The sequence below is a fragment of the Danio rerio genome, chromosome 25 (assembly GCF_049306965.1).
Source record: "Danio rerio strain Tuebingen ecotype United States chromosome 25, GRCz12tu, whole genome shotgun sequence".
NCBI lineage: Eukaryota > Metazoa > Chordata > Actinopteri > Cypriniformes > Danionidae > Danio > Danio rerio.
Window position 1 is genome coordinate 26,970,027 of NC_133200.1, and position 19,974 is coordinate 26,990,000.

Consider the following 19,974-nt stretch of genomic DNA (forward strand, 5'->3'; position numbering starts at 1 on the left):
TAGCTGGTTACTTTTGAAAAAAAATCTGATTTTCATTATAAACCTGATTGAATGGTTTAATTGCTTAATTCCAAAGCTACATGTATAGGAATTTGCACTAACAAAGGAAGTATGGTCGATTTTTCCTTTCATGACAAATCAATCTTTTTCAATAGCACTGGTAAAACTACCACATAATCTTTAAGGCCATAGAGACACTTTTTGCCCATTTTTATAAACGATATTTTCAAGCTTTGAAAGGTTAAATTAAAGTATATGATGAAAAGATTTAAATTTAGCCTTTTATTTACATTTGTTACACTATTTTTCTTTACAATATGACAAATTTGTTTCTTAAATAGCTGTACATCACATGTAGATTTTATTTTACACTTGATCTAAATCTAAAATAGAACTTTAAAAAAATACAAGTACACTGTCAGTAAAAAAATAAAACAAATGGCTTCATTTTACTTGAGGTATTTGAAATATGACAACAATACATTTATCAAAGCAGTGCTTTAAGAGCCTTATTGTTAATTTTGATAAATAAACAATAAGTAACAAAGGATTGCTTTGACCTGTAATGATTTAAGACAGATCAGAATACAGCTAAATGTGTAAATCACACAAATACCTCATCCAGAAACATTTCCAGCATAATTCTTTTGTCGTAAAGAAACAAAAAAAAATTTCACCTTCGCTAAAAGTAAGTTTCACTTCACAACACAGCCAAATAAGAAGACCATTAGCATTGTCATCGATCATGCATCAATCTATTTCTAAATACTTCATAACTTTTAATACTTTTGACTAAATTTAGTCAAGGAGCAAAGATAAATAATGTTTACTTTAATAGTGGAAAGATCGCGATTGTATTCAATCTGAGCACACAGGCGATCATGAGAGGACTTGCAGTTCATTTGAAAAAAGCATATTTAAGAGCTCGCATTTCTGTTTTAGCGATTTGCGTACATGAATGCTCACTCGTTTTAAAGTAAAGCACTCGCCACATTTGCAGAAATGAATAATTGCGCAATACCTCCATTCCCGCGCCGCCAATCAGAATGTATTTAGAGGAGTGACAGGTCAGACTGGCTGTCGGAGAGCGAAACGTGTATGTAGATCATCAAAAAGGCAGGGCATATGTCCGCGGGTTTATTACTCTGTTAGACATCTCTATAGTGAAAACATCCGAGAAGCATTATTCCAACAAAACATTTGTTTTTAAGTTGTTTTTTCTGTCTCTGCAACACAGAAAGCATTTGTCCCGCCCTTACGTTTCACGCAACTAGACAAGGTCGACTGTGATTGGCTACTTTTCATGTCAGTCAAATCACGCTTCAGAATCAATTCTTAAACTTTGGAAACTGATTTTCAGCAGCTTATGACACAATGCACTAAAATAAACATTCTAAGCACAGCGCTGTGATCGTACGCTTCACAAAACAGCCAATGCTGATCACATTAATGTTATATTACGCATTAAAGGATTAAGTGTTAATTGTTTCTTTCATTATTCAGCGGTTCCTCCGCGTACCACTAGGAGGAAGCCCACAGTTTGAGAACCACTGGTTTAGAATATTAATATATTTATCCTCGTTTTATCTGACTCCAATTATAAAACATTGATAAAGGTATTTTGTTTCCTTTTACATTATTTTGGATTATGATTGAATATTCTTTTGATTTGTTATTATACCTTATTCTCATTTATTCAGATTCCTATAGCATCCCGAGTCTTGCACCGGCCGGGTATACAATCTCTTAATACAAGCTTGTCAGTCTTGGTCATTAAACAGAGGCGATTAACCACTCTCCTAAAAAGGCAGAACCCTACATTACTAAATTTAGGAGATTTTTATGTGGTCCCCATAGATCTGTTATCTACTTAATCAAGACAAAGTATTTTAATAATAATCGCACAGGATTATAAGTTTGTAGATGAAGGCCTAAATACCCACATTTAGATTAGTTTCAACAATATTTTGTTGTTCTAAATAGAAAACTCATAGTTGGCCTTTTACAGTCTAAGTATACTTGAATTAATGCCAATATGTTAGTCGGATCTCTAACAACATTGTATAGCGTGCCACGCTGCTCCATCTACCATGTTTTAGTCCGTTACTAACCTGTACAGTGGCTTGTAGTGCTATGGACAACAACATTTACCAGTGATAATAACACGAGGTTTGAATAATTCAAAACATAATTTATTAGTCAGGTAAATGTATTATGCCAAATTCAATCAGTTAATTCAAACGATCAATACAAAACATCAAATTATCAAAGACAAATCCAAGATGAAAAGATGCATTCCTGACTTTGAAATATACATAACATGGAGCATAAGCTCCATGTTACGGGCTGATCTGGGTAAGCAGAATCGCCCTGAGCCTTTCTCAAACCTTACCTTAAGTAATCCAAAAAATTCCCTCAAGGAAAGGGGTGTGTGCATAACAAAAGGCATTCACATTTAGTGCTGCCTGTGGAAAAGTCACACCCTTCACAGTGGTTCAAAAGATGCCTGAAGTTATATATTTATTGTTTTGATTATGTCTATTTCTGAGAGAATGAGACCATTGTACCAATCGCACTGAGACATTTCAAATGATATCAAACATGATAGATAAAGTCACTTAGGTTGGGGTGGTTGAAGCCGAGTTTCAGCAGACTCAGATGCAAATGCAGCAGGAACTGGTTTTTCCCGCATTCCTACCTGTTGGGTTGTGGTCAACAGTCTCTGTTTACAGCTCATGTTTTGAATTGTCAAAGACATCAAAAATATTTGTAATATTTAAATTCTTACACTTTCAGTTATCTGTAAACACCTGCAAGTTCTGAAAGAGATCAAACCTCGACCAGGTATGGAAAAGTACCACAAATGTACTGTAAATTGAATGTACTGTAATGTAAGTAACGCAATTAGTTACTTTTTGTGGGAGTAACTCAATATTGTAATGCATTACTTTCAAAAGTAACTTTCCCCAACACTGATGATGAGCACAATCTATATTTGTGAGATGTTATGCAGTTCACTACCCAATGGTCGGTAAATTTGGCTGGGTATGTATTATGTTATGTTAAAAATCATATGTCTGGCAGTTTCAATAAATTCCTAAATATCTGTCAGACTATGAGCTGCCAAATGAACATGATTTAAATTTTTGCTGTATTTCCCCATACTGTATCACAAAATCTGAGACAGTGGAATACTGGAGGTCACCACAAGCTCGACGAGAATGTAGAATTGTCCACTAGGGCTGTACAAATTGGGAAAAAAAAATATCTAATTGTGATCTTTTTCATAGAGTGCAATTTGATTTGCGAATTGTAGATTGTAGAGAATTTGTAGTCACGCTGAAGCTTAATAATCTGTATCGTAGCTTCTTACTGCTAAAATGCAGTGTTGGTGTTAGTTAAAAATAGGAACTGAAAAGATATTAACTTACTTAAACATTTATTTAAAGTTGTTTTTAAATATTCAGAAATTCAACACTCATTTTTCTCAAGAGCAAACAGTAAGCACAAATAAAATGACCTAAGCTTTCTGAAAACAAGTTAAAATATACAAAAAAAATAATAATAATACAATTATAAAAATACAGCAAACTAATATGGCTGATAAGAGCTTTTCAATTATTCATTCATTCATTTTCTTTTCAGCTTAGTCCCTTTATTAATTTGAGGTCGTCACAGTGGAATGAACCGCAACTTATCCAGCATATATTTTTACTCAGCGGATGTTCTTCTAGCAGCATGCATCACTGGGAAACATCCATACATACTCATACTCGTACACTATGGTCAATTTTAGCATACCCAATTCACCTGTACTACATTTCTTTGGACTTGTAGGGGAAACGGAGCACCCAGAGGAAACCCACGCGAACACAGGGAGAACATGCAAACTCCAACACCAACTAACCCAACCAATGCTTGAACCAGCGACCTTCTTGCTGTGAGGCGAATGTGCTACCCACTGCACCACAGCGTGGCTAAGAGCCTTTCAGTAGCTTATATTGTCTAAACAAAATATTTATCACAGATGCTACACAAAATATCATGACGTTAAACATAAGTAAAGTTATGGTACTCCAAAATGGCTAAAATAGGTACAAGACGGATCTGTATATCTCCTATCCTGCATTTAGATGAGATATTTTTAATACCTCTTCGGTAACTGCATTAAAAGGCACTGTGTCTTTAGCAAGGTGGTGCGTTATGGCATTAGTTATCTCCTTGGCAGGGTTGCACCAGCTGTTCGTAAGTTCAGTTCGTAAAGTCCACACTAAAGTAGCTTAGTAACTTCTAGCTATTTTGTAACTAGCAAACTGTAGTTAGTAGGTCGCAAGCTCTCTGTACAGTCATGCGTATGGTTGCAGTGAATGACGCTATATCCAATAAAAGCATTTAAGTTGTTAAACTGCTTTAAAATTCTCTAACTAATGCATCTATATATAACTGTCCTATGAAAATAAAAATATCAAATTAAGTTTTTTATAGTACATTACATTACAGTCAGTCACTAAAGACGACGCACATACCTGGATCGTGAGCTGTGAATGCACACGAAATACACATGAAGTTATTAAAACATTAAACTTAATTTTTTGTGACTTTGAAACCAAAATATTAACATACTACAAATATCCTGTTTTTCTTTGATATTAATTTGTTTACTAATGCCCCTGAAGCAGCAGACGCTATCATCCCAGTCGTCCGTGTTTTTCTGTTTGTTTGGGTTTATTTTGAGGGTGTGGTGCATAGTTCGGTTGCGCAATTCTGATTGGGAACGAAAGAACGAAAACGAAAAGTGTGCTCGCTCAATTGGCTAGTAAGACTGTCACACACAGATGCCATGCAAGCATTTGCTCTGGCCAGGGGAAATTAAATAAAACACATTTCATGCCGCAGCCTCTTGCGAATTGATAATTGCAACGTTTCAAATCATGATTCCTATTCGATTTCAATTCATCGCACAGCCCTACTGTCCACTACATTAACCCTTTCTAGATCATTTCAGCAGGTTAACAAGGATGAGGCTATCAGCATCTTTTTAGCACAGCATTTACAATTTAGCACAAATTAAAGACATGATAGTATGGTGCCACATAAATTTGGCCAACTTCCTTAATTTTTTTTTTTAAGTTTGCTTTTAAATGGGTCAGATGATATATTTTTCTTTCAGTCTTTTCAATGAAGAGTAAAAATGTTGTGTATTGACAGTGTTTATGATAAACAAGACTTGAATTTGAGTTAATGTAGCATTTAACTTAAATTAGGGTTGAAGTAAGAGTTTATTTAACCACAAATGCAGATCAGATCTGTTGTTCAAATCCTTGTAAGTATTTTATGTAACGCAACTTGTGATTCAATATTTTTATGGATTGTCTTCAAAATGGGGCCATTTTTCTGATATGTGAAAGGTAAGGTTTACTTGCCTATATGTTGTGTAGAGGTATTGTCTAAGGACAAAGTACCAATAGAGTGGAGGAACTATGACGTGACCTTGTAGGATAATTGGCTGCTAGCATAAAACTGGTTCCCTCAATAAAATCTCTATAAGATTTTCCCATAGGCTTTTTGAAGAAAAATAATAAGCTGTGTTTAAACACAGTTCATTACACTTGCACGTTTTGTCCAACCTGTATAATCCAGACACAAATATACAACTTTTAGCACTTTTGGATCTTGAATGCAAACGCAAAAACTGAAAAGCTAACATTAGGCTATAAACGGACTACAGTGCCTTTGGTGCGCTCGCCTGTAATGTCAGCACCACCCTGCTTCAGACAACTTTTCAAGCTTATTTTTAGAAATATGGTCCATGAAAAAGATTTACTCTTAAAACACATCTGTATAGAGCTACGTGTCATTTTGGATGTTTTTTTTTTTTTTTTTGCATGGGAAAAAATTTTTTTTTTTGCTTTACGGTTGTTTTAAAAGTTTTAAAACTGTTTCTAAATGTGCCTACATACTATTATCATCAGACATATTTAAATAAGTGTCCCATAGTCGCATATGCAATAATTTTTTAAGGAGAAGTGTAAATATTGCAGTTATGGCAGTTCAATGTGTTCAGATGAAAAAAAACATGACGAAAAATCAATTGCTTACGTTAAAATGACAGTTAATATGTATGTATTTTTTACATTTATTTACACGTTTGCAATACTGATAGCAGGAAAGAGACAGGCTGCACTGGTAGGCAGTATCTTCATAATTTTATTTAATTAAAATAAATGATCAACAAATTTATCTGTCTTGACAGTCTTTACAAGTGAAGTCATTATCTACACACAGTTTGAATTCCCAATTAAAAAAACACTACAAACTACAAATTTGAAATGACCTAAATAACAGTCACATCCAAATGCCCAATGCAAGCTAGCTGCGTTCCAGACCAGTCCAGCTCGATGACATGTAATGTCTCCGACACCGCCTGTAGAACCTTTAGCAACTTGATAGCAACTTTAAAGAGCGTAACAGATTAAAAAAATCAACAGTGTGATGTAAATGATGTGTTTTATATTGTAGAATAAAACGTGAAAGTATCTTGAGTTAGTCACAAACCTTATTTTGGCAATTTAACTGAAATCCCATTCAAAATACCCTTTGACTTTAGGACGAGGGAACCGGAACTGCTAAAATGCTAACTTGCTTCTGAATTTTTGCATATAAATTGACTTCATAGTTCCTCCACTCTATATAAATCATCTTATGTTAAAAAAGGACAAAAAAGACACATTATTTCAAAACTTATTTTAATTGTTTAAAATTTGATATCGTTAAATGTACGATTTTTTTTTACCTAAACATACTTGTGTCTGCTGGCTTGGATATGTTTGTGCTCCTACCTAAAATGCATATATGCTATCTGTAGCACATACAAGTTTGAACAGCAAGCCTCCAAGTCTGGGTGGAGAGTCAGGCATTGCACGTCAATTGTTGGCATTATTCTTTGCTTAAACACAGTATAACTCCCTGCTGCACTGACTATACTCAGCTATATCTATGGTCTTGTTGCAAATACCACAAAATCCCATTTATCACAAAATGCATTTACCAAAAACAAGTTATGTGTAACCTTAGTTTAAATTTCAATACAAAAAGCTCTGAAAAATTTTTGTAAAATAAAAAGCTTTTCAAGTACATTGCTTATTCCTCTGCATTTTTTTCAGACATTCTGTGTTATTTGTGTTTTGTATTCACTTATCTACAATTTAAAAAATAGTGACAATGTGGCATACCTGTTAAATGCTCATTAGTTGCTCATTAGATTGAATACTAGCTTTGCTATTGCCTGATAAGATTTCGTTGACTAACATATCTGTCTGTAAGCTAACACTGGTCTCTCACCAGGAACCTGCTCTGTTCTCCTCACATTACAGCTCAATTAATCTGCTCTGACTGCTGTTCTGTCCACTGGTCTGTTCACAGGCTCATAGTTGTATGGCTGTGGTCTGTCATTTGTGTGAATATTTCAGAATATCTTATTTCTACATCCAAACGCATATCGTGTTCTGTTGTCCTCATACTGTTTATTTGAGTGTTCTCTCCCCATTGCTATGTCACTTCTGGGTTTGACACTTTTCAGACGCACAAGAACATTTCTAAAATCTATCCATTTGTAATTTAATTAATTTTAAACATAAAGTCTGTTCTGTATTTTTTTGCTTGTAAATTTGTGAAATTGTTATTTTCTGTATTTTAATGGAATATCTCGGGAAGCCATGCTGCCAGTCTTTTGACAATTTTTTTAACCAGCAATCCTGACATGCATTGGAGGCAAATAGGGAGAGAGCAGAATAACATCTGTCACTGGATCCCCTCTTGAGATCTGGAAGTGGGGCACTCAATCCCCAGCTGGCCTCCTTTATGTTAATAGCAAATATAAATGTTCAAGACACTGATACTAAAATTAAATACTACTTTTGTGCTTTAATTTTTTTTTTTTTTAACAGCAGCTGGAGATCTTTAATCTGCACACTGCTTTTCCTGCAGTGCCTGGATGTAATGTTAAATTGTAACAGACAAGTTGAAGTAAGTTGAACCACTGACATTATGAATTTTTTTTCTTTTTACTGAAATTATTATTTAATATAACCACATCGTATTTTTAAACAGAACTGAATATTTTGGAAGTGAATTCTGGAAAGTGAATATGAAGTATTGAATTTAAGTATGAAAATGTGTGTGAAATATTTAAAGCTTGAATAAACAGCTAAAATAATAATACAAAAAATACAAACTGGCAATTTAAGTCATTACAGTTTTTCTCAGTTGCACTATTTATTAGTGATGCAACAATACAGTCCACGGTTCAATACATACCTCGGTTTTTTAACACGGTTTTCAGTTCGGTTCAGTTCTCATGGCTTGACACATGTTTTTTTTTTAATTCTATAGGCAATAGGACCAATAATCGGTTAGGGAGAAAGAAATAAAAATTATTTATTGCAATACTCATTTTGTTTTACTTAAAAACCAAGAAAAGTACACCGGTTCCTACTGTATTGTATAAAAAAATCAACACTGAAATCTCACAGCTGCTGATAGCCCATGTACAAACTGGGGACCACATAAAATCTTACACTTTGAAAATAAACATACATGTGAATTTAATAAAGATAAATTGGCCATTTCAAATAAACATATTTGTACTTAAGTAAACATAAATAAATTATCTCAATTATCTCTGTGCTGAAAAAATGCGAGACTGTAGTCTGTAACGCGGATCGAGTGCTTTTATAAAATGACAAAAGCCTGCATCTCCAATCACCGAAAACGGCTGCAAATCTTTAGCAATAAACACCCGCACTGCCTTTGTTATTTTGAGGAGTTTCCTCATCTCAGCTCATGGACTTACAGGCACACACAGTCAATTCAGGGAGATATAAAACGCACATAAATTATTTAAATGCAAAATCAAAAAAACCGCAATTCACAAGTGCATATTGAACCATGGAGGTCGTACCGTACTGTTCAATATTATATTGAGAACCGTGGCATCCCTACTATTTACATTTGCACAACAGTTTCTCAAAACAATTAGTAATTTGTGCACATCATAGTAGCAATTTCTCATTCCTACCAACAAATGGCAAATGCTGTTCGAAATGCATCAATTGCTTTCATACAACTCTTTGCTGTTTTATAACATTATTATTTGCTTATGTCATGTCAGTCAAAATTAACTAAACTTGTGAATGCTGAATAGTCATTCCATATAAAACTAATATTCCTCATTTCATTATATGAGTCATTAGTTGAGTCAACGAACTAGCTGTCAAAATCTGTCAAGCAAATTTTATAAAAATCTTTCAATATTTTTTCCTGAAAATTGTTCTAAATTGAACAATTTTATGAATGATTTACAGACCTACAGTATGTATGTTGTAGGTTCAGTTCCAATATGTACTGCAATATTGTTTACAGTTGTGCACAGCTCTACCCAAAGGAAGTTTATGTTTGTTGTAAATAAGGGTGTGTTTATTCTTTTGCACAATGCTGTGAATAAATTAGCTGCAAAGAGCATGTGCAGTAAAAATGTGAAACATACATATTCAGTGTCTTGTACTCAGATAATTCACTAAATGCAGTGATGTCTAACTTTACTGTAGTTTTCAAATGGCTGTGCAAATAGTATATAGTACTGTCTTGAGGAATTTCAGGACGTCACCAAAATCTGACTTTTTTCTCCACTGGGAAAAATGTAAACTATCATAATGAAAACATGACAAAGCCATTTGACTATCTTGTTCATAAACAATGGTGTCGGGACTTTTTATCTTGATGACAATGACACTTGCATTGACTTCCATTGACATCAATACTTGCTATCAGGAATGAGCTATCCATTTTGAGCAAGTGACACAAGGTTATCAACTAAGTTTTGCAGTTTGTACTAATTGTTTTAAAAATGCATTAACTGTTGTGCAAATGTAAATAGTTTTGTGAGTAATGCACCAATGTTAGGGATGTCCTGATCCGATATTGATATCGCAAATAGGTCCGATATCAGTCCAAAAACTATATCGGACTGCGTTAAAAATCTCCGATATATGCAGTCCCATTCGCTCTAAACTCCGTTACAGCTATTCCATCCAGCAGGCGTCCAGAGCCAGCATGCATAGCCCTTGTGATCACAACACTGCTTGCTAGCAAAGTTTCTTTAAGAATTAACATGCTCTTTACATTAAGTTATGGTGTTTTACGATAGAAATCTATTGTGATGGTAGCACACGCCGACGCTGTCAACAACGGCACATGTGTAACGTTACTGGTTTATTTACTTAATGTCAGTCGATCTTAAGAGCGCGAGTACACTCGGAAAAGAAAAGCCTTTTACTAAATAGACTGATCCAACTTATTATTCAGGGTGACAATACATCCTCTTTTTCCTCAAACCGGTCCTCTATTTGGGACTTAAAATGCATTCAGCCAAGATTTCTAAATCACCTAACATGTCCTGGATTCTGCTTTCGTTTTCTATAGCGGAGTTTTTGCATTACTTTATTCACAAACTTTGGCCGGTGCATCTCATTTTTTTCAGCAGCACCAAGACTGAGAGGGAGGGAGCACCGGAGCAGATTTGACCTGTCAGTGGTGCACATGGATAATAGGAGTGAAATAAGTAAGTGGATTTCTTATTTTTTAGTTAATTTTTTTTACTTGAACAAATTGAAAAGAAACAGTGTTGTGTAAAAGGTGTTAAATACTAAATATCTTTTGTTTTAATTGTTTGTTAAAGAAGAAAAAGAAATCATTCTGTTGATGAGGGCCATTACAGTTTAAAATAAAGAATGGTATTACTTTTTGGGCAGAAGGAAAATTTAATTAGGGGCATTCCCCCAGCCATTTCCTCTTTTTTTAAAAAAAGCCCAAGATAAAGTGCTCTAATAAACAGTGTAAGCTTTGCACATGAGTTTTTACATTGTCATACTTCTCCCATGCAGGAAGTAGGGTGGAATCTGTGCAATATAGTATGCAAATAAAATGAATTTTGATAAATAAATAAAATAATACTTAAAAGTCACATTATTTTATGTGCAGTGGAGAAAATCATAGACTGTAAAATATATGGACGTAGTATCCGTGACGTCACCCATAGGTTTCTAAAGAGCGCAAAAGAAGCCACAAGTAGAGAGAAGCCAAGATGGCGGAGAGAGCGGATGTGTTGTGCTTTTGAAGAACGTCCTAAGTTTTGTCACACACAGTTAGAAAAGATTATGTAATACAGTTGCCATAATATTTGGTTACCGCATGTATATAGTTTACAAATAGGATTTTACGAACCTGTTTTTGTTGTTAAGTGCAGATTTCGGAACTCAATATTAACATGGAGACAAACTCAACGAGTGAACTGTGTAACACGGAAGAAATGGAGGTAAATACTGTCAAAGATAAGAGAGTTATCCAAGACACACACTCATACTCCTGTAAAGCGTATAAGGATGGTAATGGGGTGTGTGATTCTAGTCCCAACACACCGGACAAAAAACTCTCAAAGAAAGCACGCAAAGAACAGATACAAGTGAATTCTGATCCTTCTCTGACTGAAATACAGGACAATATAATCCGTGTTATTTCTGCCAAAATCAACGAAAGAGCAGATATTACTGATGAAGCTGTGAAACACAATACGATGCAAATCGAGGGTCTTAAAAAATCGCTGGAATTCTGTCATCAAGAAGTAGTCGATCTGAAAAAAGAAAACGCTACAATGAAGATACGAGTGGAAGAAATGCAAAAGAAAGTCAGTGAAATGGAGCAAAAAGTAAACGATACGGATCGATATAGCCGCCGGTACAATCTTCGGATCTATGGAATGAAGGAAGAGCGGGAGGAAAACGTCAAAGCAAAAGTGGAAACAATTTGCCGTGCAGTAATTCCAGGCAGCGATGGAGAAGAAGTCAGAGTAGCAGTAGACGTGGCTCATCGTATTGGAAGAATAGACAGCGGAGGAAAAAACAAGTTTCCAAGACCTGTGATCGTCAGATTTATGTCTAGATCAGCTAGAGACACTTTCTGGAAGGGCGCCAAGAACAACGAGTTTCTCAAAAGCACGAATCTTCAGGTGAAAGAAGACCTAACAGCTGATGACAGGGCAACGCGTGCTCGTCTGTGGCCGATTGTTGAACAGGCAAGGAAAAATGGGGAGAAGGCTTATTTAGTAGGTAACAAAGCATTTGTAAATGGAAAAGAAATCAAAGGCTGATCATTTAATGACTTCAAATGTCATCAAAAGTATAGTCAGAGACTTGAGATATTGGCTGTTCATTTACTTTACATGACTTCTTGAATTACTACTGAAATTAAGAGAAGATGGGTTAATGCACTTATTGTTGATGATAAATGCAACATGTAGCTTCAGTGGGTGACACTTTATGTTCTTGTTAAGAGCACTCAGCATACGTTAATTTGTTAATTGCAATCGGTTATTGTTCATGTCAATTTCAATTTTTTCGATTAATGCCAGAGGTATAAGAAACCTGTTGAAGAGGAAATCTTTATTTTTGTTTTGTCAGAGTAAAGGTGCAGATTTTTATTTTATTCAGGAGTCTCATGCTTGTGAAGCAGATGTAAACTTTTGGAGGAGTCAGTGGGGGAATGATGTTTGGTTTTCATTTGGTACTAACCATTCAGCTGGGGTACTCGTATTAAAAGGTCAATTTAAAGGTCAAGTTCTCGGTAAGCAAATAGATACGGAAGGAAGATGGTTAATTTTACATGTTAGTATAGATCTTTCCCAATTTATTATAGTAAATGTTTATGCCACAAATAATAAGCAAAATAATAATCACTTGTTTACAACAATTGAGAGTAAAATTAATCAAATAAGTTCTAAATATCCTTATGCAACAATTATTTGGGGTGGGGATTTTAATACTGTTATGGATGAAGAAGTTGATCGTTGGCCCCCCCAAAAAAATAAAAAAACCTCTGTATTAAAAAGTGTATGTGCGAGAATGGATTTGTTAGATATCTGGAGATATACTTACCCAGATCAAAGAATGTATACTTGGACTAATAATGACCTGACAAAACAGTCACGTATTGATTTCTGGTTAATCTCTGCAATAAATAAAGATGATGTTGAATTAGTGAAAATTGATACTTCAGTATTAACAGATCATAAGGCTATAATGATTAAGATGAACAAAGATGGAAAAAGAACGACCATTTCTAAAACAAACTATTGGAAATTAAATAAAACCTTGTTAGAAAATGAATGCTTTAAAAAGCAGTCCATTGATATTATACAAAAATATTGGAAAAAAGCAAGTATTGTTAAAAAATTTGGTCACAATTGGGAATTAATGAAATTTGAAATAAGAAATATAGCCATAAATATAGGGAAAAATATTGCTAAAGTTAAAAAAGCAAAAGAAAACAATTTAATAGAAGAAATTTTGAAATTAACAAGTAAAAAAAAATCTAACAAATGAAGAAATCAAACAACTAACTTCTTTACAGCTACAGTTAGATACAATTTATTTAGACAAAGCCAAAGGTGCCTTTGTAAGAAGTAGACAAAAGTGGATTGAACAAGGAGAAAAAAATACTAAATATTTTTTTAATTTAGAAAAACGTAATAACGAAATGTCTTCTGTAAGTAAACTCATGATTAATAACAGTATATGTGAAAATAATAAAGAAATTGCTGAGTATGTCACACAATTTTATAAGAATCTATATACTTCAGAACCTTACAATGAAAAAGAAGCTGAACTGTTATTAAGTAAAATATCTGATACAACCAAAATTATACAAGAAGACTTTAAATTACTTTGTGACCAAGAAATTAATTTACAAGAGATAAATAAATGTATTTCGGGATTGAAGGATAATAAATCTCCAGGAAACGATGGATTGACTAGTGAATTTTACAAAATGTTTATAACACAGTTATCTCCTTTTTTAGTTGCAATGTTTAAAGAATCCATTACTTGTGGGGAACTACCAGCAACTCTTAAACAAGGTCTTATAACAATAATCCCTAAACCCAATAAGGATAAACTTTATATTGATAACTGGAGACCGATTACTCTTCTGAATAACGATGCAAAACTTTTTGCTCTTGTTTTTGCAAGAAGATTAAAAAAGGGTCTGGAGGAGATTATTGAAGAAGAGCAATCTGGTTTTATGACCGGAAGACATATAAGTAATAATATTAGGTTAATTTTAGATATGATTGATTATAATTATTATATACCAAATGACTCTTTTATTTTATTTATAGACTTTTATAAAGCATTTGATACTGTAAGTCATGAGTTTCTGTTTAGATGCATTAAACATTTTGGTTTTGGTGAATACTTTGAAAAAGCTGTTAGAACTATTTACAATGGATGCAATAGCTCAGTTAAATTATCTGCAGGTACAAGTGGTAGATTTGAGATTAATCGAGGTATACAACAGGGTAGCCCTTTATCTCCATTTTTGTTTTTATTAGTCACACAAATTATGGCCCTATATATTAAAAAAGCAGATTTTGAAGGTATACATGTATTTGGAAAGGAATTTAAATTATCCCAACTAGCAGATGATACTACTATTTTTCTTAAAAATAGTTTAGAAATATTAAAAGCAGTTAACTGTGTAAAAGAATTTTCCTTAGTTTCAGGTCTTAAAATGAATATTAATAAATCTGTGTTATTTCCAATTAAATCATGCAATTTGACAGAATTACATAGTATCCCTATTAAAGATACAGTTAAATATTTAGGGGTTGTCATTCATAAAGAAGAAAATGAACACAATAAGCTTAATTTTCAACCCATAATAAATAAAACTAAGACTAGATTTAATATATGGCTTCAAAGAGATTTATCCCTGAATGGTAGGGCTTTACTGTCCAAAGCAGAAGGTATATCAAGATCTGTCTATGTGTCTTTAGCTCTAGAGATGCCATCAAATGTATATAAAGAATTAGACAAAGTACTATTTAATTTTTTATGGAGAAATAGACATCACTATTTAAGAAAGGAAATTATGTGTAAACAAAAATGCAATGGTGGGTTATCTGTATTAAGTTTTGAAACTTTAAACAATACATTCAAAATTAATTGGTTAATTAAATTCATGAAAGAAAAGGACAGTATGTGGTATACTTTTCCAAAACATATATTTGACATGATTGGGGGTATAGAATTTCTGTTGAGTTGTGATTTTAAAATTGACAAACTTCCAGTGAAATTAGCTAAATTTCACAAACAAGCTTTATTAGCGTGGATGCTGGTATTTAAACACAATTTTTCTCCAAACAAATATATTATATGGAATAATAGATGTATCCAATATAAAAATAAATCTCTCTTCTTCCAAAAATTGTATGAAAATGATATTGTATTAGTTAGACAACTTCTTAATTTAAACGGTAATTTGTTATCTTACAGTGAATTTTTAGATAAATTTGGTTTTCCAGTTACTCCAAAAGAGTATGCTATTGTATTTGATGCCATATCTAAACAGCTTCTTCATTTTATAAGAGCGTATGGAAATAGATCTTTTGAAGGAAAATATGTTAAAGAAAACCTTTTTTTAGGAGATATTGATATTATTAAACAAAGTTATACTAATAAATATATTAGAAATCTTATAACAGGTGATACAGTTGTATATAATAATTTAAAATGGACCAATGTATTCATAAATATAAATTGGAAAAAAGCTTGGCGTTCTTGTGAAATATATTGTATAAATAACAAAGTAAAAGAAGTTACATTTAAAATTTTACATAGTATATATCCAGTTAAAGAGGTTTTGGAGAGATTTAATTTGGATATCGATTATTTCTGTGATTTTTGTTGTATGGAAAAGGAATCTATTGTCCACATGTTTTGTGATTGTATATATACAAGGATTTTCTGGGTGGATGTGGAAAATTTTCTAAGAAGGAAAACAAATATTGTGTTTAAGTTAAAAAAATTTGATATTTGCATTTATTATTTTAATACATGTAAAAAAATTACCTTTCTGGTACAACTTTTTATTATTTTGGGAAAGTTTCATATACATAAAAAAAAATGGACTGGATCAAAGCCAAATTTTGTTCACTTTCTTCAAGAGACTAAGGACTACTGCACAAGTTTGGAAAACATTGTTAATAACAAAGCAAAGAAGACTTGTAATATTTTTAAGGAATATAAGATTTTTATTTACTGAATGTTTTTTATTTATTTTTTTATTTTATATATATATCAATATACACTCTGGCATGTATTTTGTTCTGTATAGTATTGTATAGTTATGTACTTGTTAATAAAAAAAAAAAAAAAAAAAAAAAAAAAAAGAAGCCACAAGTAGGCGCGGCCAACCGTCGCCATTTTGTTCGCGCGTCATCACACCCACGGCGGGATACCAAACAAGGGCAAAGAGGCGGAGAATGAGCGGAGCTACAGACGCAGGCTGCATTTTGCTTGGACCTGGTTCAGACCAAGCGGCAACCTCCCGCTCTCCCTCAGGAAGCCAATACAGAAGTAACTAAAACTGCAATTCATCCGAAATTCCGCTAGTCCTGGCCGCTCCTGGCTCCAAAACAGAGCAAATTTCAATTGAGCCCACTGTTAGAATGGCCAACTTTACAGCAAAAAAAGGTGTTTACAGCCTGGTACAAGAAAAGATTTTGGTTAATACAGCTAATAATACCCTTCATGACAACTGTGAGGGGGGTGAATTTTTTTATAACTCATCCGTTTCCTTTATATTAAGTTATATTAAGTTTGCATAATTAAGGGAGTGGCCACTTGAGTGACAGTTAGGTCTCGCTGGTCGCCGTCACGTCACCTCTGCAGATTAGCCACTGAACTCGGCATATTTATCGTATTTCTGTGTTGTTTTATGTGGCTTTACACAGTCAACTGCCTTTTGGACTTGTTTCCCACAATTATTAGATGGCATGGCAAGCTGAGGGCACTTAATTGTGCTCACAAACCATTCACGTGGCCTCCGTTTCCCATGTGAGTAAAGTTATATACTTATATACCATCTCTATACACACTTTACTTTGGGAGAACGCTTAATACTTTATCACTTGTCACTCGTTTGTATTCTGACCACTTGTGCTTGGTTGTATACTATATCAATAAAGTGTTTAGTCTTTTAAAAACACACTGCTGTAACACATTGAGCCACTAAACATTGTTCTTATGACGTTTTTCAACAGGAGGAAAACGCGAATTACATACAAACACTTCAGATATAGTCTGTGTTAGTTAATTGAGACTATTGATGAAATCCAGCATAACACTGTATGACAACACTTCAGATGACTGTTCTAGAGCTTACAGCTAATCAATTCGTCAGATTCTGGAGTGCATTACAGCTCTAAATATAAATATAAACGATAAATGATCTTAAATAAAACAAATACATGTATAGAGATGGTGTATAAGTATATAACTTTACTCACATGGGAAACGGAGGCCACGTGAATGGTTTGTGAGCACAATTAAGTGCACTCAGCATGACATTCCATCAAATAATTGTAGGAAACAAGTCCAAAAGGCAGTCGACTGTGTAAAGCCACATAAAACAACACAGAAATACGATAAATATGCCGAGTTCAGTGGCTAATCTGCAGGATTCAGCTGAGGTGACGTGACGGCGACCAGCGAGACCTAACTGTCACTCAAGTGACCACGCCCTTAATTATGCAAACTTAATATAACTTAATATAAAGGAAATGGACGAGTTATAAAAAAATTCACCCCCCTCACAGTTGTCATGAAGGGTAATATTAGCTGTATTAACCAAAATCTTATATTGTACCAGGCTGTAAACACCTTTTTTTCTGCTGTAAAGTTGGCCATTCTAACAGTGGGCTCAATTGAAATTTGCTGTTTTGGAGCCAGGAGCGGCCAGGACTAGCGGAATTTCGGATGAAGTGCAGTTTTAGTTACTTCCGTATTGGCTTCCTGAGAGAGAGCGGGAGGTTGCCGCTTGGAGAAAAGTTGTGTTTCAATAAAGCTACTGCAAGTGTATGTATGTTAAAGATAATAGGTTGGGGAACTTTGATACAGCAATAATCTTCTTATGATACAAACACAGATTAAATAGCTCTGATCATGGAAATGTTTGTACTTACCATACTGCACATTTTTATTAAATTAACAATAACTCATAACAATAACTCCTTATTTCTGCTCCCCAGTATGAAAGATATTTTTCAGCTTGAAACTGGATCAAAAAATTCATCAAAAAGTTGTGTGTGAAATTGAAACTTTGGACACTCAACCTTTAGCAGTTGGTCAGTAAACAATATTTTTTTCTTGTGTTCCTGCTCTCAGCTGTTTTTACCATTTGCTGATGGCAAAAAATAAATAACTGAAGTGACCTTTAATTAGTATTTTGAACTTTAAAAAATATATTTTTGTTCATTCAATTAAGATATTTTTCAGGGTCTTAATATTTATTCTTTAATTTATATATATATATATATATATATATATATATATATATATATATATATATATATATATATATATATTCTTATGTAAAAGTTTCACATTTATGCAAGCAATAGTTTGGTAGTTTTTTTCCATACTTATTGTTGCTGACTTTTGTTCTCCGTTTGATCTAGCCGTTCATACAATCCACTTAATGAAATAGGTAAAAGTAAAGTATTCATCATTTGTGCTGATATCGAATTTGTATCAGTATCGGTTCGTATAGAAGGTTCAAATATCGGTATCATGTCGGAAGTTGAAATTATGTATTGGGACATCCCTAACCAAAGTGACTGGGAAAAACTGTAAAATGCAAGCACTTGTTAATGCAAGGCATTATTTTATTTCAGTTATTGCTATTCAACAATTTTTTTTATTTTAAAATACTTTGAGATACATTTTTTTGCATAGTAAAATATCCTATAAAAAAATTTTAATTCAAAAAAGATCTGTCAGGGGTGTACTCATTTATGCTGTGCACTTGTAGACAGACAGACAGACAGACAGACAGACAGACAGACAGACAGACAGACAGACAGACAGATAGATAGATAGATAGATAGATAGATAGATAGATAGATAGATAGATAGATAGAAAGACAGATAGATAGACAGACAGACGTCTAGCACCTAATTATTTGGAATTAGTTTTCTGGGTATCTCCATAAACTCCCATTAATATTTAAGCTCACTGTGTCCTTCTTTAAGCAGAACAGACAAAGATGATGGTTCACCAAAAAATACATAAGCACACACACACACACACACACACACACACACACACACACACACACACACACACACACACACACACACACACACACACAAAGATTGTTGCATGGATTGGAACAATATGATCAAATATTCCCTGACGTTTAGACTTTTCACAAACAGTCTATATTATAAAGGAAACTAAATTGTACAATAAGAGTGCCATACATTTGTAGGTTGAACACTCTTAATGATTTTTATAAGTAACCAATACAAGCTTGTCCAATATCTCTTGTGTCAAACTGAAGTCTAAACTAATTTCTGTGCAATATCCCACATCCATCCGTGCACTGTTAAAGAGTGCCGCAGACAATAAACTATGAACAAGGTAAAGCCTCGTGAATTCATATAGACCTTCTCTCCCTGAGAATACACATGCCATTATTAGTGTTCAGTACTCACGTTTTTATTTATATGGAGATAGAAATACCTTTACGTTAAAAATATACAATGAAAGTAACAAAATAACAATGATTCAAATAAACCTGACTCTTCACATCCACATCTTTCTTTATATAACGTTAGGCTATTGCTGGTGTTGACGTTTGATTTTAGTCTGCAACCAAAAGAGATTATCTTACCTGATAAGCATCTAGCTGTTCATCAGTAAATATCGTTTGCTTATTACCCATCTTAGTCGAGTGATATTTCTCTCGTGAAGATGCATCACATTGGTATTCTCTGTTGTAGGCATTTACGTCCGCGGTTTGGCCAGTCGAAAAAAATAGGAGCCAGCATGAATTTTTTGTTCTTCTCGATGTACCCTACG

The 19,974-nt window shown here is 33.7% G+C and overlaps 1 protein-coding gene across 2 annotated transcripts in view; it reads right to left on the bottom strand.

The window, feature by feature from the left end:
- The window catches only part of cib2 (calcium and integrin binding family member 2), a 78,047-nt gene that overhangs the window by 57,526 nt on the left and 547 nt on the right, over positions 1-19,974 (bottom strand). For both annotated transcript variants that reach the window (XM_073941918.1, NM_200706.1), the window contains 1 exon segment: positions 19,787-19,974. This exon segment is cut by the window's right edge. In XM_073941918.1, coding sequence (XP_073798019.1) covers positions 19,787-19,837 — 51 coding nt within the window. In that variant the 5' untranslated portion in view covers positions 19,838-19,974.